Raw genomic sequence first — 27,657 nt, forward strand, 5'->3', positions numbered from 1 at the left:
TATTGTTACTGGCAACAAACTTTAGTCCTGTGCCCTTGGCACATTCCCTCTACCTAAATTCTATTTTCAAATTTCAGTGCTTTAACGTGTAAATGTAAACATTTTTGTTATTAAATGTTTAAAAGGAGTAGAAACAAGTAAAATATAAAAGCACATTCGTGAAAAAAATGTTAAGATTTAATAACAAAAATGTAAAATTAATTAAAATTTAGATTATGAAAATCAAGTCATAGTAGTGGTCAAGAGATTATTTTCGATGAGATGTGATAAGATATTTTATATTTGAAGAAACATTACATTGGGTTTTTATTCCCCAAACAGCGTCACAATAGAAGATACTTATTCAAGGTCCATGACCAAATTAGCCAAAACAACAAGCAATAACAGTCAGTTGGGGTAAGTCTCTCAGATGTATAGTGACATTTTAAAATGATGTAGAGTTAGATATTTTGAAATTATCTTTTTTGATTCAATTTCCAGTCTTCTGCTTCCACCATGTTTTATTACTTTACAATATGTATTCCTTTAGAACATTTGCACCAGTATGGGATGTTTTAAAGTTGTCAACGGAGAAACTAGCCAGTAGCCATTTAGATCTTGTACGAAAACTACAAGAATTAATTAAAGAAGTACAGAAATATGGAGATGAACAGACCAAGGCACATAAAAAGGTAAGAAGATATTTGGTAAATTAGGTATCCATTATCGCAAAATGTTTCTGGATAGAAATTTAGAAACAATATTTTCATCAATAAATATATATGTCTAATTTAGTATCCAACCTGAAAAGAATCACAGTAATCATAATTTTTGCAGTAATTTTTGGCATCTATTCAAATCAATCATCCATATATTTCAATGTTGAAAATGTAATTAGATCAATCATTTGTCTGCACTTAAACTAATAAATATTGCTGTTTATATAGTGCTCCGTAATGCAAATGCTTTATACTTCAAATTTTGAATAAGTTTTGAAGTGCAGTGTTTGCTGGGTGTCCAAACTCAAGCCAGTTTATACCAGCAGCATCCCATCAACTAACAAGTTACCTGTTTATCAGGTTTTGATGAGCAGTAAGAGTGTAATATAATATCTTTGGAGCCACCTCTCAGAAAAGGCAGGAATCATTCTGATTAACCTCTGCTAAATTCACTCCATGGCAGGAACATCCTCAGATAAGGAGATCAAAATACACATAATACTCAAGGTGCAATCTCACCAATTGCAGCATGACATCCCTGCTCCTACAGTTGAACCTTCCTATGAAGGGCAACATAGAATGTACCACCTTAATAGCGCATTGCACCTGCATTCTTATTTCCAGCGAAGGCTGTGCAAGGTCACTGCACCTCACCCTTATCCAACCTATTGCTTTCAGGACAATGGTAGACACAAAATGCTGGAGTAACTCAGTGGGTCAGGCATCATCTCGGGCGAGAAGGAATGGGTGACGTTTCGGGCCGAGACCCGTCTTCAGACAATAATGCTTTCCGGACAATAATCACCCTTGTCCTGCCCAAATATACCTGGCCTTGCAAGTTACCTAAGATATCACAAAGCCACCCTTGATATCAAGAAGTTGAAGCAGAGAGGTCCCTATCGTTGAGGATTACCATTACCATGGCCTGCCAGGTGGAAATTCACTTTAACATGAGATTTAGTTTCTGACATATGAGATTTGAAATGTTTAGTCTCCAATTAACATGGAATGCAACTAGACACAGAGAAACAGAAATATTCATCATTGATTTCAAAAGAAATAGATTTGCATAATAAATTATATTGAATTGTTTGAGAATATAACAGACTTGAACAAAACTCAATGGAATATAAGATGCCTGGTGTTAGTATATTTTTCAATGTCAGAAAACCGTGCAGCAAAGAAAGAGAATATTTATGTATCTAATGGCTCTATTACAGAGGTATATAATTAGAACCGTTTCCTGCTCAATTTACATTTTGAACCTCCCCGGGCTTTGATTTATGTGCAGCTTGTACATAAGAGAAAGCGTTTGGGAGATTATGGGGATGGATTTGGCGGCTGATGCGGGGCTGCAGGCATCTTCGTCAATGTTTGTAGCATCTGTATCTGAATGGTTGAGTTGAACATCCTGGTTTTAACTACACCTTGCCCTTGGTTGGCCCAGGCGACCACATTTCCAACTTGCGAATTGTTCGGGTTATGAAGAATTCTCAGGAGTGGAACATTTCCGTAACCTGAGGAGAACATGAAGCTCTACAGATTTCCTTTATTATTTAAGAGAATGGCTGATGGCTGTTTCTCTGCAATATTAAATTAAAAATAAAGTGATTAATTCTTTTAGCTTGCAAAAAAGTCAATCAACAAGGTCATCTTTCAGGCTGACCAAAAGAAATACGGTGAAGTTCAGATGTGAAAGATACTACTAAATAGACATTGTAAATTATTACATTTGAGTATGTAGCCTAAGGAGTGTATTATCTAACTAAAAATGGAACAATCTGCATGTGGCTGGAAATTACATTTTAAGATTTCAAAATAAAATAATCTTTGGCATTTTCCAGTTTCTTGCAGGTATAAGCGCAACAAGGATAGTTTTGGTTCCAAATATAAGTTTTAAATTGGTACAACTTTTTGCTTGATAATATTCCTCAGGCTACATTCCAATTGCGTGGTAGTTGGAATTCAGTGCCTTCGCTGTCTTTGATTATGTTTTATTTCTAATCATGGAAATTAATGTATAGGGTTTGGTGTTAGAATCATTGCTGTTTTTGATCCACATTACAGTCCTGAACTTCTAAAATGTCACCATGGTCATGCTGTGATCATAATCAACGTTTTCAACAGATTAATCTCAATGCAGGCACAGCTGCCTTAACATTATTCATAAACTAACAACGCTGAACCTCACATCCAAGCTTCCAGCTGGAGCTAATTTATAGGATGAATGCTTAACAAAAATTAAAGTTTGATGAAATTAATGAACCAATGCAGGAGCCAATTAACTGTACATGGAAGACACCTTTGAACTGGAAACTCCCATATCTCAAAGGAAAAATAAATGCCTCCACAGTCATTTGAAGAACAGGGTTATATAGAAAACCCATGAGCCGATTGTGGTGGTATGAGAACACACAGGATATGCAGCAGCTAACTGATAATCATGATATGTGCAAACTTTTTGTATTTTCTAAACGGTCAATCGTCCAAATATCAAATGTCCAGCCTGCTGAAAGTCACAAGCAATGGAGTATTTATCTTATGTAGAGAAGTATCTCGCACCCATTGGAAAAAGCATGTTGCAGAACACCAACAGTGAATCTGTTCTTCTCATTAGTGTCCAGTCCAATCTCTCTACCACCCAGACTGACAAGTTGATAAGGCCATATATCAACAGAAAAACATTGGGGAACAGATAGTGCCATTGCTAAAGTTCTAAAACTCATAGGAGAGCTACATGAGTCACAAATTCACGGCCTCGCCCACCACATCAGGGAAAAGAGGTACATGCCAGGAGACCTTGGAAATGATGAAGATGGCCACATTTACAAGAAGGGAGACAAATCCAATTGAAATAACTACATTGAGGAAAAGTCACCTCAACGGTTTCACTCCTCCTGAAGCTTGTTCTCCAATTAAGTGTGAATCCAGTCCATCTAATGTACCATATACATGACCTTCACTGGTGACAAGTTGAGGAAAGATGCCTTGTTTGATCTCACAAAACCACAATTCTAGTATTCTACGACCTTGGAACTGCTCCATGCTGACTTGTGTTCTTAATTTGATTATTAAATTATTCTAAAGTACACAGAAACATATCGGTTAGTGATTAAAAGTCTCTCAACCAATTTTTCTGGTTGAAACTCTTCAGTGAAACTTAATTGAAGACTGCAGTTAGAAAGGGTTCATGAATTATATTTTGTTGAGTCACTGCTGTTTCAAGATGTGGTTAATCATTTCTTTTCAATTATAGACAAAGGAAGAGGTTTCAAGCACTTTGGATGCTGTACAGAATATTCAGAGTATTACTCAAACATTGCAAAAATCTAAGGAAAATTACAGTGCCAAATGTTTAGAGTACGAAAGGTTAAAAAAGGAAGGAGCAACACAGAAAGAAATAGAAAAGGTTTGTTTTTAAACCTATTTAGCTTTCAAATTTAAATTATTAACCCAAATTTTCTCCTGCTGAACTGGAATTCCTGAGTTGAAATGTCAAAGGACTGATTTCTATAAACGTGTGTAAATGAATATATTTGCTTTTATTAGTATTGTAAATCATCCGGCAATTTGGTGGTTTATTTGTTATGTGCAACTGCACAGTAAGATTCGTTTTGCATATTTACACTTGCAGGCGCAGCCATGTTGTGGCACCAAGTGTAATAACTTGCTAATGAATTATGACTACTTGAGCTAGTACCATGGCTAACATATTATATTGCCCAACAAGCTGAGGCAGGAACGATGTAATTGAGACAAAGCCGAGACACAGAACTGATAACAATAACCATATTGTTCAAATTTTAGCCGGTACATTTAACCATCTCCTCTAGTTACTCCATATAATTGAAAATCAAACGCTAAAGGATCCCCTGAGTTGTATGCCTCTATTAGGTCTCCCATCAGCCTTCACTACACAAAGGGAAGCAAACTTAGCCAATCCAGTCTCTCCTTATAACTGAGACTCTCTATCCCAGGTAAATTTGTTGTAAATCTCCGTTGCACTCACTACAGAACAAAGCTGCACACAATATTCCAAATGCACTCTTACCAATTTTTTTTAGAAAGCTATACCATAACTTACCTGATTTTATATACTGTGCTCTAATTAAATAAGGTCAGTATCCTCCATGCCCTCTTTAATATCCTATTTAGCTGTGCTGGGATATTGGACGTATACCAAGGTCCTTCTGTTCCTCGATACTCTCGGAGGTCATACTTTTCACAGTATACATCCTACTCTTAATTGACCTCCTAAAATGCAGCACTCTGCACTTATCAGGGTTAAATTCCCTCTGCCTTTACGCTGTAACATTAACCAGCTGATCAACATCATTCTGGAATTTGAGACTATCCTCCTCACTATTTATGTCACCACCAATCTTGCATGGAGCTTAAATATATGTCACATATTTTCAGGGAGGAAAAGGAAAGGTTGTGATTTAAAGATGACAGATAATTTATTTACAATATTGAAAGCTTTCTGTGTACCAGATGATACCAGATTGGTATGTAGACCAGTCTGTACCAAATGCAGGATCTAGAGATAGTTCAGTTCAGTTCAGTTTATTGTCATGTGTACCGAGGTACAGTGAAAAGCTTTTGTTGCATGCTAACCAGTCAGCAGAAAGACAATACATGATTACAATCGATCCTTTTACAGTGTAAATAAACCCTGATAGAAAGAAATCATCTGTCTGAAAATTTAAAAAAAGTATTATATAATGCAGTTAACTAAACAGACTCTTTTTAAAATGGGCTAATTGTTGTTTTTAAAAAAAAGATCTGATTTGACATATGGTATTTCACAGTCTATGGTTCTCTGTACTCCTTATGGAAATAATGCCCTGTTCTGATCAAAATAGTACATCAAATTTTGTTTGGAATTTTGTCTTCTGTTTAGGCAATTGTCAAATCTAAAAAAGCTACAGAAACCTATAAATTATATGTGGAAAAATATGCAGTGGCCAGAACAGATTTTGAACAAAAAATGACAGAAACCGCAAGGGTATGTATTTGATGACTGATAATTGGTACATTTTAGGTGGTTCGGGCATAGTGTTCCTTTTTCCCACCTGTATGTGTTCATGTACGTAAATATAAACAGCATTATTATTATGAATGTGTACTGCAGGCGTATAACAAAAAATTGCATGCATGATCGACGATTTTCTGTCTGTCAGGTAAAAAAAATGATGAATGATGAGGTTTTTGTGTCCGGTGCTTATCAAGCAGAACATTTTTCATATAATGATTTAGCTGCAAGATTAATAAAGTGAAGGAAGATACATAAATGGGTATATCCAACTGCTCTTCAGACAAGATAATGGTACATTTCATATACATTACTGAATTATATTGATCCACGTAATTGTGAGCTTGGTTTATGACATAATAAATGGCAATTAGTTTAAATCATTTTGTTTTGAAATCTATAGCTACTAATTTCACTAAATCATTGATGGAATAAAAGCAGTTTAGAAATCCAGGTTACTGCTAATCTAGCTGCAATACTGAAAACCTTGTGCAAGCCTCCTATACCAAATGCATGAACTGAAGATGAGTCCTGGTAAGATGCATTTTACAAAGAATAGCATAAGCTGAGTAGGTATTTGAAGAGGTGAGATGAACAATGTCTGTGGAAAAATGCAGCAAGAATGACAAATGCAGAGTCACCTGATCAAATTTGCATTTGATGAACATTGGATAGAAAGAAATAAGGGAGAGTGCTTTAATGCAGGAAGAGCAAGAAAACAATATGCAATGTGGATGTTCTTATTTGGATGGGAAAAGGCTTGAATCTAAACATACGTGGTACTTGTGGTGGCCACTATTGCAAAAGAGTAATCTTTTCCATTTTCTCCACAAATCAACATTTTGGTTTTGCAATTATATGGTAAATTAAAGTTTATTTAATGCAGAAATTTCAGTACTCAAGCAGTCTGATGTTCAGTACAAGACATAATTTTCTATGGGAATTACATAGTGCCTTCAGGTTAAAAAGTGATGTCCTAGTTTCAAGAACCAGCATAACCTTAAATTTGTTTTTTAAACATGGATCATTGGTGTTGGAATGATCATTTTAGAGACTTACCAATATGGAAGGAATGTCGCCCGTAAAGGGACCGTGTGAATGGTTGCCAGGATAAAATCTTTTTTTTATTTTTCTGAAGCATACATACGGGCTTTTAGAAGGTATGTAAGAGGTTGAGAAAATAGTGAGGATAGACGTTGGTAAGTGATGGTACTTTCTGTTTAACTAAAAAATCCTTGCATTTGTCTGCAGTAATCTGCATCATGAATTGATATTTTTTATCTGCATCATGAATTCAATTTTTGCTCTTTATACTATTGCTTGTTATTTTGAAATGCTGTGCTGAATATTTTTAATATTGGACCGTATCACACTTTAAAGCTCATAAGAATATCCGTAGTTACCAGTCACTACAATATCACCTCCTATCACCTATCCATGTCCTACCATTCACAAATAGTTGATTGCCATATCATTTGGTTGCTGTATATAGAATGTAAATAAAACATAAGACCCCATGTTCAAAGAGCAGTTAAGATAAATAATTGTATCTCAACTACTGGCTCTTTAATGCTTACCTCCAAGGTTTCTGGATCATTGCCAATAGTGCTTGTTCATCAATATGATTTAGAGCAAATGCGTTTTTACTTGCAAACTTTTTTTTTGCAATCAATCTGTAATCACAGGATCTCTGGCACGGTCAAATTAAATGTCAAAATGCAGTGTTATTTGATGTTGCTTAATTTATTTTTTTATTGCTGCTTTTCGTACATTTGTTGTCCTTTAATGCACTTGGAATTGTGAGAATGGAATTAAGTTTTAACATTGTTGCATTTATTCACACCAGAAATTTCAGGAAATTGAAGAAGCTCATCTTAAGCACATGAAAGAAATATTGAGTTGCTTCACACAATCTATAGAAGAAACTCATATACAGATTGGTCAGGTAGGTTACTACTGAAAATGAGTTAAGAACATTTTTTTAAATAATCCCAAGCTTTAAATATTACATGACCTGAAAGTTTGAAACACGAAAAATCTATTTGATTTACATTCTGTCTAATAAACCATTTATAAATTGTGCTTTTGTACAGTAACAATTGCAGATAATTACAACAAATACAACAAATTATCCTCCAACATTTCCGTCACTACCAACGGGATCCCACTACTGGCCACATCTTCCCATCTCCTCCCCTTTCTGCTTTCCACAGAGACCGTTCCCTCCATAACTCCCTGGTCCATTCGTCCCTTCCCACCCAAACCACCCCCTCCCCAGGGCCAGATAGGCTGCATCCCAGAGTGCTTAAGGAAGTAGCCTCAGAAATAGTGGATGCATTAGTGATAATTTTTCAAAACTCTTTAGATTCTGGAGTAGTTCCTGAGGACTGGAGGGTAGCTAATGTAACCCCACTTTTTAAAAAGGGAGGGAGAGAGAAAACGGGGAATTATAGACCAGTTAGCCTAACATCGGTAGTGGGGAAAATGCTAGAGTCAGTTATTAAAGATGTGATAGCATCACATTTGGAAAGTGGTGAAATCATCGGACAAAGTCAGCATGGATTTACCAAAGGCAAATCATGTCTGACGAATCTTATAGAATTTTTCGAGGATGTAACTAGTGTGTTATATCTGGACTTTCAGAAGGCCTTCGACAAGGTCCCACATAGGAGATTGGTGTACAAATTTAAAGCACACGGTATTGAGGGTTCAGTGTTGAGGTGGATAGAAAATTGGTTGGCGGACAGGAAGCAAAGAGTAGGAATAAACGGGTCCTTTTCGGAATGGCAGGCAGTGACTAGTGGGGTGCCGCAAGGCTCAGTGCTGGGACCCCAGTTATTTACAGTGTATATTAATGATTTGGACGAGGGAATTGAATGCAACATCTCTAAGTTTGCGGATGACACGAAGCTGGGTGGCAGTGTTAGCTGCGAGGAGGATGCTAGGAGGCTGCAGAGTGACTTGGATAGATTAGGCGAGTGGGCAAATGCATGGCACATGCAATATAATGTGGATAAATGTGAGGTTATCCACTTTGGCGGCAAGAACAGGAAAGCAGAGTATTACCTGAATGGTGACCGATTGGGAGAAGGGGAGATGCAACGTGACCTGGGTGTCATGGTGCACCAGTCATTGAAAGCAAGCATGCAGGTGCAGCAGGCAGTGAAGAAAGCGAATGGTATGTTGGCATTCATAGCAAGAGGATTTGAGTTTAGGAGCAGGGAGGTTCTGCTGCAGTTATACAGGGCCTTGGTGAGACCGCAACTGGAGTATTCTGTGCAGTTTTGGTCTCCTAACCTGAGGAAAGACGTTCTTGCCTTAGAGGGAGTACAGAGAAGGTTCACCAGATTGATCCCTGGGATGGCGGGACTTTCATATGAGGAAAGACTGGATAGACTGGGCTTGTACTCGCTGGAATTTAGAAGACTGAGGGGGGATCTTATAGAAACATATAAAATTCTTAAGGGGTTGGAGAGGCTAGATGCGGGAAGATTGTTCCCGATGTTGGGGGAGTCCAGAACCAGGGGTCACAGCTTAAGGATAAGGGGGAAGTCTTTTAGGACCGAGATGAGAAAACATTTCTTCACACAGAGAGTGGTGAGTCTGTGGAATTCTCTGCCACAGAAGGTAGTTGAGGCCAGTTCATTGGCTATATTTAAGAGGGAGTTAGATGTGGCCCTTTTTGCTAAAGGGATCAGGGGGTATGGGGAGAAGGCAGGTACAGGCTACTGAGCTGGATGATCAGCCATGATCATATTGAATGGCGGTGCAGGCTCGAAGGGCCGAATGGCCTACTCCTGCACCTATTTTCTATGTTTCTATGTACATTCTCCTGCAACCGCAGGAGATGCAATATCTGTCCCTTTACCTCCCCCCTCGACTCCATCCAAGGACCCAAACAGTTTTTCCAGGTGAGGCAGAGGTTCACCTGCACCTCCTCCAACCTCATCTATTGTATCCGCCGTTCCAGATGACAACGTCTCTACATTGGCAAGACCAAACGCAGGCTTGGCGATCGTTTTGCTCAACACCTTCGCTTAGTCCACCTTAACCAACGTGACCTCCCCAGTGGCTCAGTACTTCAATTCCCCCTCCCACTCCCAGTCTGACTTTTCTGTCATGGGCCTACTCCATTGTCATAGTGAGGCCCACACCAAATTGAAGGAACAGCATCTCATATTTCGCTTGGGCAGCTTACACCCCAGCAGTATGAACATTGATTTCTGTAACTTCCGATAGTTCCTCTTTCCCCTCCCCTTCCCAGTTCTCCCACTGTCTTCCTGTCTCCAACTCCATCCAATCTTTGTCCCGCCCCCTCCACTGACATCAGTCTGAAGAAAGGTCTTGACCCGAAACGTCACCCATTCCTTCTCTCCTGAGATGCTGCCTGACCCGCTGAGTTACTCCAGCATTTTGTAATACCTTCGATTTTACCAGCATCTGCAGTTATTTTCCTACGCAGATAATTAAGATATCATTCGCTCGTAGTATGTATCCACCCAACATTGTAAGCAAAGATTTGGGAAGAACCAAGTCACTATACAAATGTGTTTCCTTGGGAGACTAATTGGATAGTAGTATTTATGGGTTTAATAATATTAATATTGAGTGTGTTAAATCAAAATTTTAAAAGGAATTTTATACAGGTGTGTTAGTTTTTTCAGAAATTACATTAAATGGCATGATATCAGCCCAAATGTGTTTTAATTTACATCTGGTTAAAGTATTGATTCAAATAGATAATGACAATTTAATTCAGAGCTATCTGTAGCAACCAGTAATTAATCAAGTGCTGAGGGTAGCGCAGTAGTGCAGCTTGTAGAACTGCTGCATCTCAATTCCAGTGACACAAGTTCAATCTTGACCTCCAATGCTGAGAGCGTGTATTTGCACGTTTTCCCTGTGACCACTTGAGTTTCCTCTGGGTACATCAGTTTCTTCCCTCTCTGAGATGGGGTTGACTTAATGAGCCCAATGACCTTCTGTGCAGTGAAGAAATATAGAACATGGAAACATCAGAGCCTTGTGGCTCTTCTTTATACTGTTTGCAGAAATTACCCATTCTTGAATATCATATCCAGTCTGGTCAAGGGATAGTCTGACTACAGAACTGAACAATTTGATTATGACATCCTCTGACTCCAGTTCAATATTTTGCTTCATTAATTCTATTTTTTTTTGTACTTGCTGCTCTGTAGTTAAATTTTCTATATCTATTCACCGTTGCAAAACTTTGATTATGGTGCATTTGGAGTATTGTGAGCACAAGTAGATGGGGATGGTAAAGATGGTGCATGGCAGCATGTCTTTATGAGTTGAGACATTAAGTAAAAACTGTTTAGGTCACATTTGGAGTATGCCATGGTGTTCTGCTTGCCACATTGCAGAGAAGGTGTGGAGATTTTGATGAGGACGGGGAAGAGGTTCACCTGGATGTTGTCTGGATTAGAGAGTATTAGCTATAAGGAGAATTCGAACAAACTTAGATTATTTCCTCTGGAGCGTGGAGGTTGAAGGGGAGACTTAAGAGAAGTTTATAAAATTATGTGGGGCATAGATAGGATAAACAGAACATTTTTCTCATGGTGTAAGTATCAAATGTTAGACAGCATAAGTTTAAGTTCAGGGGCAAAAATTTAAAGGGGCGTGTGAGGCAATTTTTTCATACGGGGATTTTTAGGTGCTGGACAATGCTGCTGGTGCAGTGGTGGTGGAAGCAGTTACGATAGTGGCATTTAAGACAATTTAAATAGGCTAATGAATATGCAGGTACTGGAGGGATATGGCCCATGTACAGGCAGAAGGGATTAGGTTAATTTGGCATGTTTGGCACAGACATTGTGGTCTGAAGGGCTGCTCCTTTGCTGTACTGTCTGTCTTAATACATTATGCTTTGCCTGTTAAGAGTTTTTACTTTTGTTCTGCTTTATTTCATGCATGTTATGTATTTTTCCATTCTTGTGAAGTGATTCATATTGTTTAATGTTGAGTTTATCTACCCAGTTCTAATGGTGTTTAACTTGATCTGTAGCTGTTGGACTGCTTTCACTAATTCTTCTGCTGCTCCCACTTTGGTCTCAGAAATAGCTGGATCCTAATATCAATCCTGCACAATATCACCCCACTTCTGCATATATGGTCTAATAGGTACAAACACTTCTTAGTTTCCAACCAAATTTATTGAACGATGTACAAAGTTGTAAAGCTGTAAATTTGACTTGATGTCTTACTTGAAGTTATCTCAATGCTCAGGTACCAGCACTCTAGAAAGTACATATAATTGTCAACTCCCTCAAGAAAGCTTGCTAATTTTGTCAAGCATAATCTACCTTAATGCCAATATACAAGCAGGTCACTTCACAGAAGGAAGAGAGGAGCAAAGGAAAAGCAAGAATTGAGTCATGATGTTTCATATTAAATTCTCATGGGAATGGAGGTCTAATCTATCAATCTTTTATAGTTGTAAAATCGTATCATCTATATGCAATGATTTTTTTATTTTATTCCAATATTGTACCTTAAATTTCTATCTTGGATTTTATTATGGGGATTTTTAACTCTCAAATCCTTTAGAGAGACTTTGGAGATATCCTGTTGAATGTTTATTGACTGCAGGCATTCTACAACTTTCACTTACAGTAAATAAAGTCGATTTAAAAAATATATATTTCATCTATCCATTTACTACAGTTTACTACAGAATACTACAGTTGAAAGTTTGATACAGAGGTTTGCTGAAACAAACTGTTCTTGATTTTTAGGTACATGAGGAGTTAGTGCAAAATATTGAGAATACTACAGTTGAAAGTTTGATACAGAGGTTTGCTGAAACAAAAGGCACTGGTAAAGACAGACCTGGTAAGCATGCACTCTTTTGAATGCTAATGAGGTATTTCTGCTGAGTAGATGAAACTTCATACAATTGTGTAATTTCTCTAAAAATGTTGGTGTATTCATCTTAGTTTAGTTTATTGTCATGTGTACCAAGGTCCAGTGAAAAGCTTTTTTGTTGCATGCTATCCAGTTAACGGAAATACTGTATATGATTACATTTGAGCTTCCCCAGTGTACAGATACACAATAAAGGGAATAATGTTTAGTGCAAGATAAAGTCCAATGAAAGATAGTCCAAGGGTCTCCAATGAGGTAGATGGTAGGTCAGGACCACTCTCTAGTTGGTTGGTTCAGTTGCCTGAGCTGAGAAAAAACTTCCTGAATCTGGAGGTATGCATTTTCACACTTCTGTCCCTCTTGCTCAAGGGGGAGGGAAGTACAGGGACTTGTGCTTGATTATGTTTGTGGTCTTGTCGAGGCAGAGTGAAGTGTAGATGAAGTCAATGGAAGGTTGGTTGGTTTGTGTGATGGACTGCTCTGCATCCACAATTCTCTGCAATCTTAACAACTGCAAGAAATATTTCCTACATTATAATTGTGCCTTAATTTCAAAAATCATATTTTGTTTGCTATGAATCACTGATAATTTGAGATAATATCAATTCAAATTATTTTATCATAATATAAAATCATGTTACATATAACAGTCAAATGTACCGGAGCACATCCCTTTTGCAAAGCTGCAAAGACAATAACAGACTGTTGTTTAAGTAAGGAGAGAAATGGGCACGGTATTCTTGGCTACAAAAATCATTATATCCAGGGAAGACAAGAGAAAGGGAAGAGAGCTGCTGACAGGGGTATGGAACAAATATACCATTACAAATTAGAATAGTATAATGTTAAGTGTAGGAGCCATTTGTGTTTGTGCTGGCTGTTAACGATTTTAACAACTATAAAAGATTGATAGATTAGGTTTTCAATTACAAATATTTGCATTAATTGGTTCAGAATAGTGCATATTATTTAAAACATACCTCTCCTTCGCAACTCTTCCTCTCCATTGAAATGAATGAGATCGCTGTTCCTGCCTCAGGACTGACTTGGTGCAGGTTCAGTGCTACCATTTTCTAACATGACTGCTGAGACGCTGCAGTTAACTGCAGTTAATTGGCATTCTGCAACAGTCAATCTTCAGAAACAGTAACTAACATGAGGATCTCAGGAGTGGACATAGGAGGTGTGGGACATTCAGATGAATACAAATGTTCCACAGATGTAAATCAGCTTGTCAAAGTTGCCATCACTGAAAAGGAACATTCTTTATAATGGTGAAATGTTATAAAACTAGCATTTGATCTTCATGTAGCCACATTTGTTGTATTCGCTTCCCTTTCAGAAGATTTTCAGTAAATTGGGGTGTAGGGAGTGAAGAAGGGTCTCAACCCGAAATGTCAACCATTCCTTCTCTCCAGAGATGCTGCCTGAGTTACACCAGCATTTTGTGTCTGCCTTTGAGTGAATGCATAAGTTGGATAACATTGAACTAGTATGAACAGTTGATCGATGGTCAGCGTGGACTCCGTGGGCCCGTTTCCATGCAGTATCTCTAAACTAAAACTAAAATGTTTTATTTATTTACCTATTTCTGGTGAAATTTAGTAGGATACCTCTTCCTCTTTGAATTCTTCCTCTTACAGTTAGGAACAAACAGGGCTTGTGGGTTTAAGCAAAATGTCATCTTTGATCATGGGTTTCGGGTAACATTATTTTACTCATCGTACTTCCAAATTTATTTCCCCTTAAAGTACTATAAATAAATAAAATACATGTCTTCTAATGCTTAAAAACTACTCTTTAATAATATATATACGCCTTTTGGTCTCCATCAATCATGGTTTGTTTTTCAAATAGATACAAATGTAATTTTCTGTTATTTAGAAGTAGCAGGAAGACCTCAGGCTCTGGAATTAGCACGGAAAAATTGACCTTTTGTGTTGAAGCTCAACATTGAAATACCAACAATTTGTTTTGACAGCAGAATTAATTGAGGCTAAAACATTTCAAATTCCTCTTCTATGAAGCTGTTCATTAAGAATTGCACTCTGGCTTTAGTGCTGTCAGAAAAATAACATGTTTTGCCATGATTAAATAGCAGAATGATAGTCGGTTCAGTGCTTTTCAGAGAGGGTTGAATAAACTTTCTACTGCGGAAACAATTCAGAAGTGACGCGCTGTGAGGAGGGTCAGAATGTGGGCTTCTACCCAGCTGAGTTGTCAACTGGCTCAGAGCCAGGCACGCAAAGGCTTGTCGTCTCCAGCAACATTTGAAGCATATGCAATGTAAAAATTGTCCTGTCATGTGTGATTTCGTGATTGAATCATAGCTCGTTATAAAAATTGGTCGGTTGTTTGCTTACAATTTTTAGTATAGGCTTTTGTTTTGCTTTGGTTATTCCCACTTTGCTACAAAAGTTGGAAATTGAAATACTTTAAAAAATAAATTATCACGTGATTTGGACAGATTGAATACTAGATGCGCCAATAGTTCAATCAGATATTTTCATTTGGAATTGTATTTTCCATTGAGAGAGACAGTTAAGACTTCTCCAAAATGCCATTTGATGTCCTCAGTTGATGTATTCAGTATTTCATTCTATTGAACAAATCTTGTATAATAAGTGCTTTAAGATTTAGAAAATGTAAATCAACATCCACAGATGTTGCTGCTAAGATTACAGAAGTATACTCTTGTTATAAATGATGGTTTAGTTTTAACTTTGCCAGGATTGTGTTTTTACAATGTCAGGGAAATGATTATTAATGGATAGATAATCTGGCAATATCCTTAAGTCATACTTAATGAGATTTTTTTTTCTGGTCTATTTGTTGCTTACTGCACAAGGTCACACTTGTATTTTCAGGTTTTACCAGCTGATTTTAAATATTTTTAACATGGCAGATATCGCACTGAAAATTAAAATGTAACCCAAAATTTTATTTCTGTTCAGTGTAATGATAGAACAATGCATATTTGTTTCAATTTTACTCATCAGTAATCTAATTATTGGCAAACCGTAGTAGGTACACATTGAATATCATGAGGTCATAAGTGATAGGAGCAGAATTAGGCTATTCGGCCCATCAAATCTACTCTGCCATCCAATCATGGCTGATCTATCTCTCCCTCCCGACCCCATTCTCCTGCCTTCTCCCCATAACCCCTGACACCTGTACTAATCAAGAATATTATCTATCTCTACCTTAAAAATATTCATTGACGGCCTCTACAGCCTTCTGTGGCAACAATTCCACAGATTCACCTACCTCTGACTAAAGAAATTCCTCCATCTCATTCCCAAAGGAACGTCCTTTAATTCTGAGGCTATGACCTCTAGTCCTAGACTGTCCCACAAGAGGAAACATCCTCTCCACATCCACTCTATCCACCCCTTTCACTATTCACTATTCCAAACACATTATGAATGTGCATTTATAAAATGTTTTTCATTTCTTCCTGACTTCTTGGAGCACTTTTCTGCCAACTAAATACACAAGAGACTGTAGATGCTGGAATCTTGAGCAAAAACATGGCCCTCATTCAGGCCATGTAGCATCTGTAGCATCTGTGGAGGGAAATAGACAGATAATGTTTCAGTTCAAAATGTTGTGTTTTGAAAACATAACATTTTGAAAACCTCTACTCCTCAACTTCACCTTCTGGATTGGATCTAACTACCCAAATATGTTTATGCACTTATAAGTAATCATGGCCTCATTAACTGAAAATTTAGGATCCTAGGAAGAGGAGCATTTGTATACATCCTTCAATGCTACGCCACCAATTAGAGAGATAATTAGCTGGTTTGTGACCTAATGTGCACATATCGTTCACAATAATCACTCAGATTTGGATTTAACAATTGACCAAGTATTAATTATCAAATGCAGATATCACCCTTTGTGTGAAGAAATGTTTGCTAAATTCATCCTTGATATCTTTAGCTCTTATTTTTACACCATGTCTTGTGATTCTGGATTCTCCATCAGGTGAAATTTGTTTAGACTGCATACCCTCACAGTTTCCTTTGACACCTTGAATATTCAATCAGATCAGTCCTTAACCTTCAAAACCCAGGAAGTACAGCAATAGCCTGTACAATTTCTCCTCTTAATTTATGCTTTGAAACTCAAGTATTTATGCCTTTTCTAAAGTGTATTGTGCATAACTACTCATCACTCCCAAGTTTAATTAAACTGGGATATTGTACAGTCAAATTTGTTCAACATAGTCTACCATCAGATTCTAATCCTCTTAACAAATCTGACGTTATTAGCTGTATTCCTTTAATAATTTGCTTATATTCCTTTAATCATTTGATCACTTTCTACATCTATCTATAACTTCAATAATCCAAGTACATTAAGGGAAAGAAGGTAACTAGAGAGAGAATAGGGCCTCTCAGAATCACTGTGTGGAGCCTCAGGAGACGAGCAAGGTCCTCAATAAGTATTTCTCCTCTGTTTTGACCGTGGAGAAAGACGTGAAGACTTGGAAACCTGGGACAGTTAATGGAGATGTTTTGAGGGCAGTCCGTATTATGGTCAAGGAAGTGCTGGAAGTCCTAAGGTATATGAAGGTAGATAAATCTACCTTCATATGCCTTAGGACTTCCAGCACTTCCTTGACCATAATACGGACATGTTGTAGAGCAGAGGGATCTAGGAGTGGCACGTACATAGTTCCTTGAAAGTGGTGTCACAGGTCTATCGGGTGGTCAAGAAGGCTTTCTACTTCAGGTCTTGACCCGAAATGTCACCCTTTCCCTCTCTCCAGAGATGCTGCCTGTCCCGCTGAGTTGCTCCAGTATTTTGTGTCTATCTTCGGTGTAAACCAGCATCTTCTACTCGAAGGCTTTCGGTACATTGGCTTTCATCAGTCATGGTATTGAGTATAGAAGTTGGGATGTTATGTTACAGTTGTCCAAGACATTGGTGAGGCCTCATTTGGAGTATTATGTTCAATTTTGGTCACCCAAGGAAGGAGGTTGTTAAGCAGGAAAGTGCAGAGAGAAGATTTACAAGGATGTTGCCAGGACTTGAGACCATGAATTATAGGAAGAGGATGGGCAGGCTAGGATTTTATTTCTTGGAGCCCAGGAGGTTGAGTGGTGACCTTGAAGATATGTAAAAGATCATGAGAGGATTAGATAGGTTGAATGCGTAGAGTAGGGCTATCAAGAACCAGAGGACATAGGTATAAGGTGAGAGGGGAAAAATTTACTAGAAATCTGAGGGTGAACTTTCTCACAGAGGGTGGCGGGTATATGGAATGAGCTGCCAGAGAAGGTAATCAAAGCAGGTACTATAACAATATTTAAAAGACATTTGGACAGATACATGAATAGGAAAGCTTTAGAGGGATGCAAGCCAAACGCAGACAGGTGTGACTAATGTAGATGGGGGCAATTTGATCGGCTTGGGCAAGTTGAGCCCTAAAGATCCCTTTTCCGTGCTTTATGACTCTTATGACTTTATAACAGTTTTAAGACATCTTGCACTTGGCTTGTTAGCTTTCTGCTGTTTAGAAAGTATTCTATTCCACTTATTCTAGATGTGAAGGCATTGCCCTAAAATATGGCTGGATTAAATGTATTTTTCCACAACTTTTTCCAATTCTGTAATTTATTGTAATAATTTTATGCACCCATTTTCCCTCCTTTTGATGTTGCCTTTATGTCACCTTACTTGGAAACAGAGCTTTCTTTTTCATCATCTTAAGGCTTTGAAGCCGCAAAATGGATTTTTGAATTTATATAGTTACCTTGGAAATTTTCTTTCTTAAATAGTAAATGGCATTTTACAATTCTCCAATCTAAAAGAGAACATTGGAACAATATATGTAGGAATGAACTGCAGATGCTGGTTTAAACTGAATAGACACAAAAAGCTGAAGTAACTCAGCAGGTCAGAATCGAGACCCTTTTTCAGCATATTTGACGTAGATATGTAAAAGATATTGTGTCTTTGTGTCTACGGTGTAAAACAGCATCTGCAGTTCCTTCCTAGACATGTTATTTCTCAATTCTATTAAAAGTCTGAGATGGAAACTATCTAATGCTCATAGATTGTCATTGTTTGGTGTCATTTATTTTCCTTCCTTAATAATACTTTGCACTTGTGAATTTTAGCCAGACTCCATTCTTCTTTTGCATTTTTTTGGAGGGATTGTTAGCACACAACCCTCTTCCTCTACTTGCTACAGTTAAAGTATTATTCAGATTATCTGACATTTCTTTGAAGTTTACTGTTATTAGTTTTTAATGGGCTTGTGTTGGTTCAAATATAATCTGTTCCTATAAAATTGAAGTGTAGTACTCTAGATTTTGATATCCCTTTAATATTTTTTTACATGCTTTTATATTTCTTACCAATTGCAACATCCTCTTTTTGTATCAATGTCACTCCTACTTTCACCCTGGCTGCTAGATTGGAAGTCAAGCATACTTTTGCATGCTTTCCATTTTAATTCTGTGTTGTTTATCTTTTTCATTGTTCATAGCTATATTTCATGTCAACAGGAACTCTTTTAAAATTATTTTCTGAACACTTCCCTCAACTCTGATTTAGTTTTGATTCACTCAATTTATCCCGGAGAGTCTGTTTGTTCTGTTGAACCACTAAGAACTTAATTGCCATTGTCTAAGAAAATATGGGATTGGTAATGACTATCAACTGTGGAATTTGTTTGCTTTGAAGCTGCAAATAACAGCCAGTCAGCTTCGGGACATTGGTTTGCGGGTGGGTCTGGTTGAAGGTGACGGAGGAAGGCCTTGCAGGAACCTGGGGCTTACTTACCTGAATCGGAACCTGCTCCAGTAGACCAAGCGCAGGTGGCCTGGACTTTGGACTTTGGAAATGGTGCCAAAACATGGTCGCACCTTGCTTGTGTAAATATGCAAAAAGAATTTCACTGTGCATTGACATCTGGGACAAATAAAGCACCATTCTAAATGCATAAGATATAAAAATAATCAAACATTAAGGTTCTTGCCATAAAGAAATTAATTTGACTGCTGAATTGACATTTTACAAATTTCTGGTGAAATCTGCAGGAAAATCTTTTGAAATATGGTTATTTTCTTTTTCTTTCAGGTTCTGTTGAATTTGAAGAATGTAACATAACCAATGCTTTAGAAGGTAAATTTTCTACTTTTATTAAATATAAACATGTTATTAATTCCCCAAAATTAATGCAATCACAAATTTCGACATTCATTTTTAATGTGTTAATGTCACATAGTAATAAGGAAAGATTTCAATAACATTATTACCTGCTGCCTTAGAATGGTCACAGGCTAAACAATGGTTGTACCATATATATTTTCTCCCCTTTCTATTAAATCTCTACCCTACCTCTGCTCTGACTCTCTACTCTCCCCATACCCCCTCTTTCACTTCCCTCATCATCCTGTTTTCTTTCATATGGCTCTCCACCCCTCCTACTATTTAACTGCTCTTTTCCATAACTCCGCTTTCCTCTCCGTCTCTCTGCTTTCACCTCCACCACCCTCCCTGTTACTTACAGCTTTCCCTCCTATCTCTCTCCTCTCCTCTCGCTCTTTCTCTACACTTATCTCTCTGTTCACTGTCTCTCTGCTTCCTTTTTCTCTCACTGCTCTCTTCCCTCTCTCATTCTCTGTGCTTATCTCTCTGTTTTCTGCCTCTGCTCTGTTTTCTGCCTCTGCTCTCCACCCCCTCTCTCGTTTTGCTGTTCTCCCACCTATCTCTCTGCTCTCCCTCTTTTCTTCTCCGCCTTTCTGTCTAATCACCTCCTCTTTTCTTTGCTCGCTTTCCCATCATGCTGATTTCCCCTCAATTGATGCTCTACCCCCTTCTCTGCCCTTCCCACTTTCTGTTCTCTTCCCCTTTCTCTGTTCCCCTCTTTCCTTTTTCATACTTTCCTCCCTGATCTCCCTCTTTCTTTGCTCTCTTTCCCATACTGTGTTCCTCACTTTTGCTGCTCTCCTTCCAATTTCTTTGCTCTTCCCCCCTTTCTGCTTTTTTTTCATCACTCTCTGCTGCTTTAGCCCTTCACTCTCTCCACCTCCTTCATTATCTGCCTGCTCATCTTCCACCATTCTTTCCCTCCGTGTCCTTTACCTCTTGTCCCTCTCTTCACACTTCACGTTTGCTCTCATCCCTTTCTTTGAGGTGTATCACTCTTTCCTTGCCCTTTTCTCTATTTGTCTCTTTTCCCTGCTCTTCCTCTCTTTACCACCTCTCTTTTACTCTCTATTCCCTCCTTCCTCTTTCTCACCACTCTCTCAAAGGCAAAACATTTTCCTTGGAGCATTCAAACTAATAGTTTCTATTATTAATAAGGTTGCTCTTTATAATCCCTTCACACGCATACATTGGTGATGTTGATGAGTCATAAAATAAGATGTTTATAAAGCTGTTATGTTTAAAATCCTGCCATGAACAAATTCTCTTTCTCACCACCGAGCCAGAGATTTCTTTTAACTCTTTCGCAATAAGGCTTCACTCACTTTGATCTTTTCTTTCCACATCATGCAATAATATACTGAAACACTTTACCTAATTCATCTTACTCATCAAGATCTTATTAGTTTAGTTTAGAGATACAGAGTGGAAACAGGCCCTTCGGCCCACCAAGTCCGCAATGCCCAGCAATCCCCGCACATTAACACTATCCTACACACACTAGGGACAATTTACACATACATCAAGCCAATTAACTTACATACCTGTACGTCTTTAGAGTGTGGGAGGAAACCGAAGATCTTGTAAAAAAAACCCACGCGGTCACGAGGAGAACATACAAACTCCGTACAGACAGCACCAGAACTCGGATCTCCGGCACTCACAGGGCTGTAAGGCAGAAACTCTACCACTGCGCCATTGTGCTATCTCATTCTTTATGTATTTTCTCCATAACATCTTTTCAATTCTTCCATATCAACAAAACAGGGCTAAATGGAACACAGGACAAGTTTGGAGTAACAGATAAACTGTTTCCCTTTCTTCCTTATCCTTCACTTCATGGATGTTTTCCATTCTACTTCATCTCCTTTTTCTTCCTACCCATTTCTTTCTCCTTCTCTCCACCATTTCTCATAGGTTCTTAGTCCCACCTTACCCTTTAAGCCTGCACTGAAAAGGAAGAAAACCACAATGGAGATGGATAACTCTTGGGAGAGACATGGAGAATTATTTGAAAATAAATGATACCTCTCCTATTTAGAAAGCACATCTTTTAGCATGGATAGGTACATGAATAGGAAAGGTTGAGAGGGATATGGGCCAAATGCAGGCAGGTGAGACTAGCGTAGATGGGGCATCTTGATTTACATGGACAAGTTGGTTTGAGGGGCTAGTTTTCCGTGCTGTATGACTCTAATATGACGTTATTAAATAATTTGGATCTAAAAGGACCAATTGTCTTTTTAGAACTTGAAGAACTAGGTTTCTTCTTGTTGGTTTGAGTTTGCAAAATGATATTTCCAATGCAGGGGTGAAGAAATCCAGAAGGAAAACCCTTGGAATACCTGGACGAAAGAAAAGAGACAAAGATACGGATTCAGTGTAAGTTCATGTTTTAATAGTTTTGTGCATAGTTTAACTGTAACATATAACTCAGCAATTTATTGCAGCATATAAATATAGCATTTTGAAGCAGAAATTTGTTTTATAGCCAAATGAACCCATTCTGCCATTCAATAAATTCATAGCTGAACCTGTACCGTGTCCACTTTCCTATCTAATTATCACATCCAATAATATCTTTAGTTTCTAAAAAGGTTCACTCTTGATCTTAAACATACCTAACAAAATAATATGCACAGACCTCTGATCCAGAGAATTTCAAAAATGTATGCAAAAGATTTACCACAACCAAAAGGAGTTTCTCCTCATTTTTGTCCAAAATAAGTGACCCTAATCCTGAGTCTTTCCACCCTAGTTCTCCACTCTCCACTTAGGGAAAAAACAGTCTTGTCATCTATTCTGTCAATCTCTTTCAGAATGATCATGTCTCAACGAGACAGCCCCCCATTGTTCTACATCCCAATAAGAATTAGCAATGTTTAGTCAGTTCCTCTTCCTAGGATAACTTCATCATCCCAGGAATTAATGTTAAGTATTTACACTGCACTAATGCCTCAGCCTGTAGGGATACCAACAATGCAAACAGTATTCCAAATGTAATCACATCAAAGCCCTGTAAAATATCAGCAAAATGTCAGTAATAAAAGCAAGCAATGCTGAAAATACTCACAGGGTTATGGGGAGAAGACAGGAGAATGGGGTTAGGAGGGAGAGATAGTTCAACCGATTGAATGATGAAGTAGACTTGATGAGCCAAATGGCCTAATTCTGCTCAAATCACTTATGACCCTATGGAAAGAGAAACAAACTTAGCATTTCAGGTCGATTGTCTTTTATCAGAACTTCGGAAAGTTAGAAATCAAATACTTTTAAACAGCAGAGTGAAGATCAAGAGAGAATGAATGACACAACTGATAGTAGTTCATGCTCATAGAGGATGGTGAAGGTTTGTTAATCGCAATTGATTTATCTGGAGGAGAATTAATTGATGAATGAGTGGTGTGGAGGGAGACAAAAATCTCATGCTGGGAATGTGAGATACAAAACTCTGCTGCCGCTGTAAATTTGAAGTAAAAATTGAAGCTGAAAATATTTAGCAGGTCTGGCATCTGTGGAAATTGAAAATGGAAACGTTTATCAGAACCACCTATTTCTCATGCAAACTATAAGGCTGTTGTTCCAAAATCATTTAATTCAAACTTGAGTCCTGAAGATTATAATGCATTTGGTTCATAATTCTTTATAATTTGCACTTCTTCAGTCCTTATCTCACACCTTTTGTCTTTTCATTTCTGGCCTTCGTCCGAACATCTGCCTATCTAAGCCCCCCCTCATCTACCTATCAACTCGCCAGGTTTATTCCTGCTCCCTCCTCTCCAGCTTTCTCCCCACTTCAATCAGTCAGAAGAAGGATCCCAACCTAAAATGTCACCCATCTACATTCTCCCAAGATGTTACCTGACCTGCTGAGTTACTCCAGCACTGTCATTTTTTAGTTAAAATCTCACCTTTTGCTGTTCGAAACGGTCACATGTGCCATGAGACATTGCTTGCCTCTAATCAGCTGATGCCTGAAAGCTGTTGAGATATTGCCACATCACTAAATTGCCAATACGAGCACTTTCTATTTCCAGTGCGCTTATAAACTTGAACTTGTAACAGAAGTGAGGGAGTCTTTCAGATAGACTCTTTTTAAAATTGAGTGAGAAAGCAACCATCCAACCATAGACATTTTTACTCTAGACAGTTTGTCCTTTTAAAAATCATAACTTTCCCTAACAACATTGTGATTTAGTCTATCATTTGTTTCTCTTTTTTGGTCTTACCATGTATCATGGAATTCGATTTCAGAATTGCAAATTAATATCCAATTTTCCGTAAAAAATATGAACCATTACATTTTGTACAGTTTGGTTTGAAAAATATTAGGTTGCTTAGGTCGTTGTCAAACAGCAACAGTACCTTTTCTATATGTGGCATGGCAAGTTGATTTTTTTAAAAACTGTCAACAATATCATGGACAGTATCTGAAAGCTAATCCAATGCAATAATTGTCTTTAAATTTGAAATTGCAAATTTTTGTCTTGGTCAACCAATGTTGAAGTGATATTTGGTGTTTTTGTTTAAGAAAATAACTGCAGATGTTGGTACAAATCGAAGGTATTTATTCACAAAATGCTGGAGTAACTCAGCAGGTCAGGCAGCATCTCAGGAGAGAAGGAATAGTGATGTTTCGGGTTTAGATCCCTTCAGACTGATGTCAGGGGGGTGGGACAAAGGAAGGATATAGATGGAGACAGGAAGTTAGAGGGAGAACTGGGAAGGGGGGGGACAGAGGAACTATCTAAAGTTGGAGAAGTCAATGTTCATACTGCTGGGCTGCAAGCTGCCCAAGCAAAATATGAGGTGCTGTTCCTCCAATTTCCGGTGGGCTTCACTATGGCACTGGAGGAGGCCCATGACAGATAGGTCAGACTGGGAGTGGGAGGGGGAGTTAAAGTGCTCAGCCACCGGGAGATCAGGTTGGTTAAGGCGGACTGAGCGAAGGTTGTTTTTGTTTCTCAGTGAAAAGTACCACAATGTCTCTAGATATTAATCTAATCCCTTCTATCTATGGCCAGAAATATTCTTACCTTCTGCTCGAACCATGGTCAGCTCACCTCTGATTTCCGTGCTTGGATATGGCAGTGACATACACATCGACCTCCTGTGCTGCCATTAAACTTGGCAGTTGTTCTGTTATGGAGCACTGGTGTCCTAAGATGAGAGATTTGGGATGCAGCCGGCCCCTCACCATAGTGCTCACATGATCCCATTCACATCTCCAGCTTACAGGATAACAATGACAGCAAGGACTCGCGTGTGATCCTGCCTAATTAGGAAGTTAGGAAGAGGGGATGTTCAACGAGATCTGGGTGTCCTAGTGCATCAGTCACTGAAAGGAAGCATGCAGGTACAGCAGGCAGTGAAGAAAGCCAATGGAATGTTGGCCTTCATAACAAGAGGAGTTGAGTATAGGAGCAAAGAGGTCCTTCTACAGTTGTACCGGGCACTGGTGAGACCGCACCTGGAGTACTGTGTGCAGTTTTGGTCTCCAAATTTGAGGAAGGATATTCTTGCTATTGAGGGCGTGCAGCGTAGGTTCACTAGGTTAATTCCCGGAATGGCGGGACTGTCGTATGTTGAAAGGCTGGAGCAATTAGGCTTGTATACACTGGAATATAGAAGGATGAGGGGGGATCTTATTGAAACATATAAGATAATTAGGGGATTGGACACATTAGAGGCAGGAAACATGTTCCCAATGTTGGGGGAGTCCAGAACAAGGGGCCACAGTTTAATAATAAGGGGTAGGCCATTTAGAACGGAGATGAGGAAGAACTTTTTCAGTCAGAGAGTGGTGAAGGTGTGGAATTCTCTGCCTCAGAAGGCAGTGGAGGCCAGTTCGTTGGATGCTTTCAAGAGAGAGCTGGATAGAGCTCTTAAGGATAGCGGAGTGAGGGGGTATGGGGAGAAGGCAGGAACGGGGTACTGATTGAGAGTGATCAGCCACGATCGCATTGAATGGCGGTGCTGGCTCGAAGGGCTGAATGGCCTACTCCTGTACCTATTGTCTATTGTCTAATGTAGCCTGTTAACTGAGGCTTTATTTATTGAAAATAAAGGTCACAAGAATGAATGTAACTTCTGAATATTATTGTTTTATAAATGTTGATGACTGTGGGTATGCGTTAATATGTTTTATGTACTCATTATTAGAATATTTACAGTAGTTATAATTTCACTTTGTTTGATTCCTCCGACAGGGAATCTCCAGATGCTGATTCAGTTGTAAGTAAATCAAGCAAAAGTAGAAACATGATAATGGTCGCAGGACTACTATGACAAGCAATATATCTAGTAAATTATATTTTAAATTGACCAATTAAGCACATGCACTGCAAAGGTTTATATGGAGATTACTATTGTCAAAATAGAATTGTACATGTTTAAATGCAGTAGAGTACAAACAATGAACTTTTTCTCTGAGCACATTTGTTTAAAATAAGTATTTCATTAAATAAATGTTGCCGAACTGCTTTCAAACATTGACCATTCAATGCGAGGATAAATTAAGTAACTACAGAACAGGAAATTATGACCATGCACAGATTTAATGAAGGAGGTGTAATTTAATCAGTCTGTTGGAGCTTAATTTTCTTCAATTTAATTTTTGGAAATATTAAGTAAAATAATGAAATTCTTGCTGTTTTATAGTAATTAAAGTTGGAGTTTCACTTAATTCTTGCTCAAACCCAACATCTTAATGGGAAGGGATTGAGATAACATATGGAAGATTTAAGTGACTTCATGGTAAAATTGCTTATTCATAATTTAATGTAATTATTTTTATACCCATGGACATTCCATTCCATCATAAAATGAGCAAAACTAGCAGGATGATTTTTCCTTTCTTTTGCTATTGTGGACTTGATATGTGAGGTTGAGATTTCTGACTGTTGTGATATTTGAAGATTGATCAGGTGTGTTTCTTAAGAGGCAAATAAATGTACAGATGTGGAAGAAGATAATTTTATTCCATAGTTTTGAAAACACTGTAATAAAACTATAATATAAAACAAATTTGAACATGCAGTTCACTCAATAATCTTTACTGGATCCTCATGGCAATAAAAGTTACAGGAAGTGTGGAGTTGATTACTCCCAGTACTTCAAATTAAAGATATTAGAACTTCAATTATTTGGAATTGTGTGATTAATCTGTCATAAGTAGCACATTGAAATGAATGGGAGAACTTGGCTGCCAGGAGAAAGTGAAGTTATTTAATTGTGATTTGATTGTCAAATGTTTTTAAGAACATGTGGTTTTAGTCTTTTGATTTAGATTTTTTTTAATTGATTTAGAATGCGTTATTAAGGACATTGACATAGCAGCTTTGATAGCCAGGGAATCTGTGACCTCGACCTCCCTGAAGATTGTCTAGGCCATTCCCTCACCAGAACCAACCTCACAGCAAAAGAATACATCCTGGACTATGTTGGAAGAAACAGTATGGTCCAGGATGCAAAGAACCAGCACACTCTTAGCAGCAGAAAACTGTCCCAGCCTCTGAATGCAATTCAGTAACATATATTAATAAAAAGCTTGCTCTTTAGAATAAATATACTCAGTGCAAAAAAGTGTTTTCTGATATTCTCCTGTTGTAGCTCACTTAGGAATTGCTCTGAACCAAGTCCACTTTATGCAGTTGATCAGGACATTATGCTTCTTTTTCTAAAGTTTGTTAGTCAATCATTTCACAAATGATATTATTCACTACTTTTTTTGTAAAACTCCTATCCTTAACTCACAAAAATAATTTGTGTGATGTTTGTATTGCATTTCCTGTTTAAGAGATAATTCCCTGTATTAGTTTTCCTGATTCTTCACAGATAATTAGCTTTATTTTATTCTCAGGT

At 38.0% G+C, this 27,657-nt stretch overlaps 1 protein-coding gene across 10 annotated transcripts in view; it reads left to right on the forward strand.

Annotated features, from left to right (window-relative positions):
- The window catches only part of fcho2 (FCH and mu domain containing endocytic adaptor 2), a 145,763-nt gene that overhangs the window by 38,763 nt on the left and 79,343 nt on the right, over positions 1-27,657 (forward strand). For 9 of the 10 annotated variants that reach the window (XR_013547098.1, XM_078396593.1, XM_078396590.1 and 6 more), the window contains exons 3-11: positions 322-396; positions 530-671; positions 3,955-4,107; positions 5,602-5,706; positions 7,580-7,678; positions 12,495-12,591; positions 19,723-19,767; positions 22,104-22,176; positions 26,004-26,028. Coding sequence is in view for 9 of the 10 variants with exons in the window: in XM_078396593.1 (XP_078252719.1) it covers positions 322-396; positions 530-671; positions 3,955-4,107; positions 5,602-5,706; positions 7,580-7,678; positions 12,495-12,591; positions 19,723-19,767; positions 22,104-22,176; positions 26,004-26,028 (814 nt within the window). In the remaining variant the exon portion in view is untranslated. Of the gene's footprint in view, positions 1-321; positions 397-529; positions 672-3,954; positions 4,108-5,601; positions 5,707-5,888; positions 6,028-7,579; positions 7,679-12,494; positions 12,592-19,722; positions 19,768-22,103; positions 22,177-26,003; positions 26,029-27,657 lie in introns of those variants that run through there. The other variant, XM_078396598.1, reaches the window with a different exon arrangement.

The sequence above is a fragment of the Rhinoraja longicauda genome, chromosome 3 (genome assembly GCF_053455715.1).
Source record: "Rhinoraja longicauda isolate Sanriku21f chromosome 3, sRhiLon1.1, whole genome shotgun sequence".
NCBI classification, from domain to species: domain Eukaryota; kingdom Metazoa; phylum Chordata; class Chondrichthyes; order Rajiformes; family Arhynchobatidae; genus Rhinoraja; species Rhinoraja longicauda.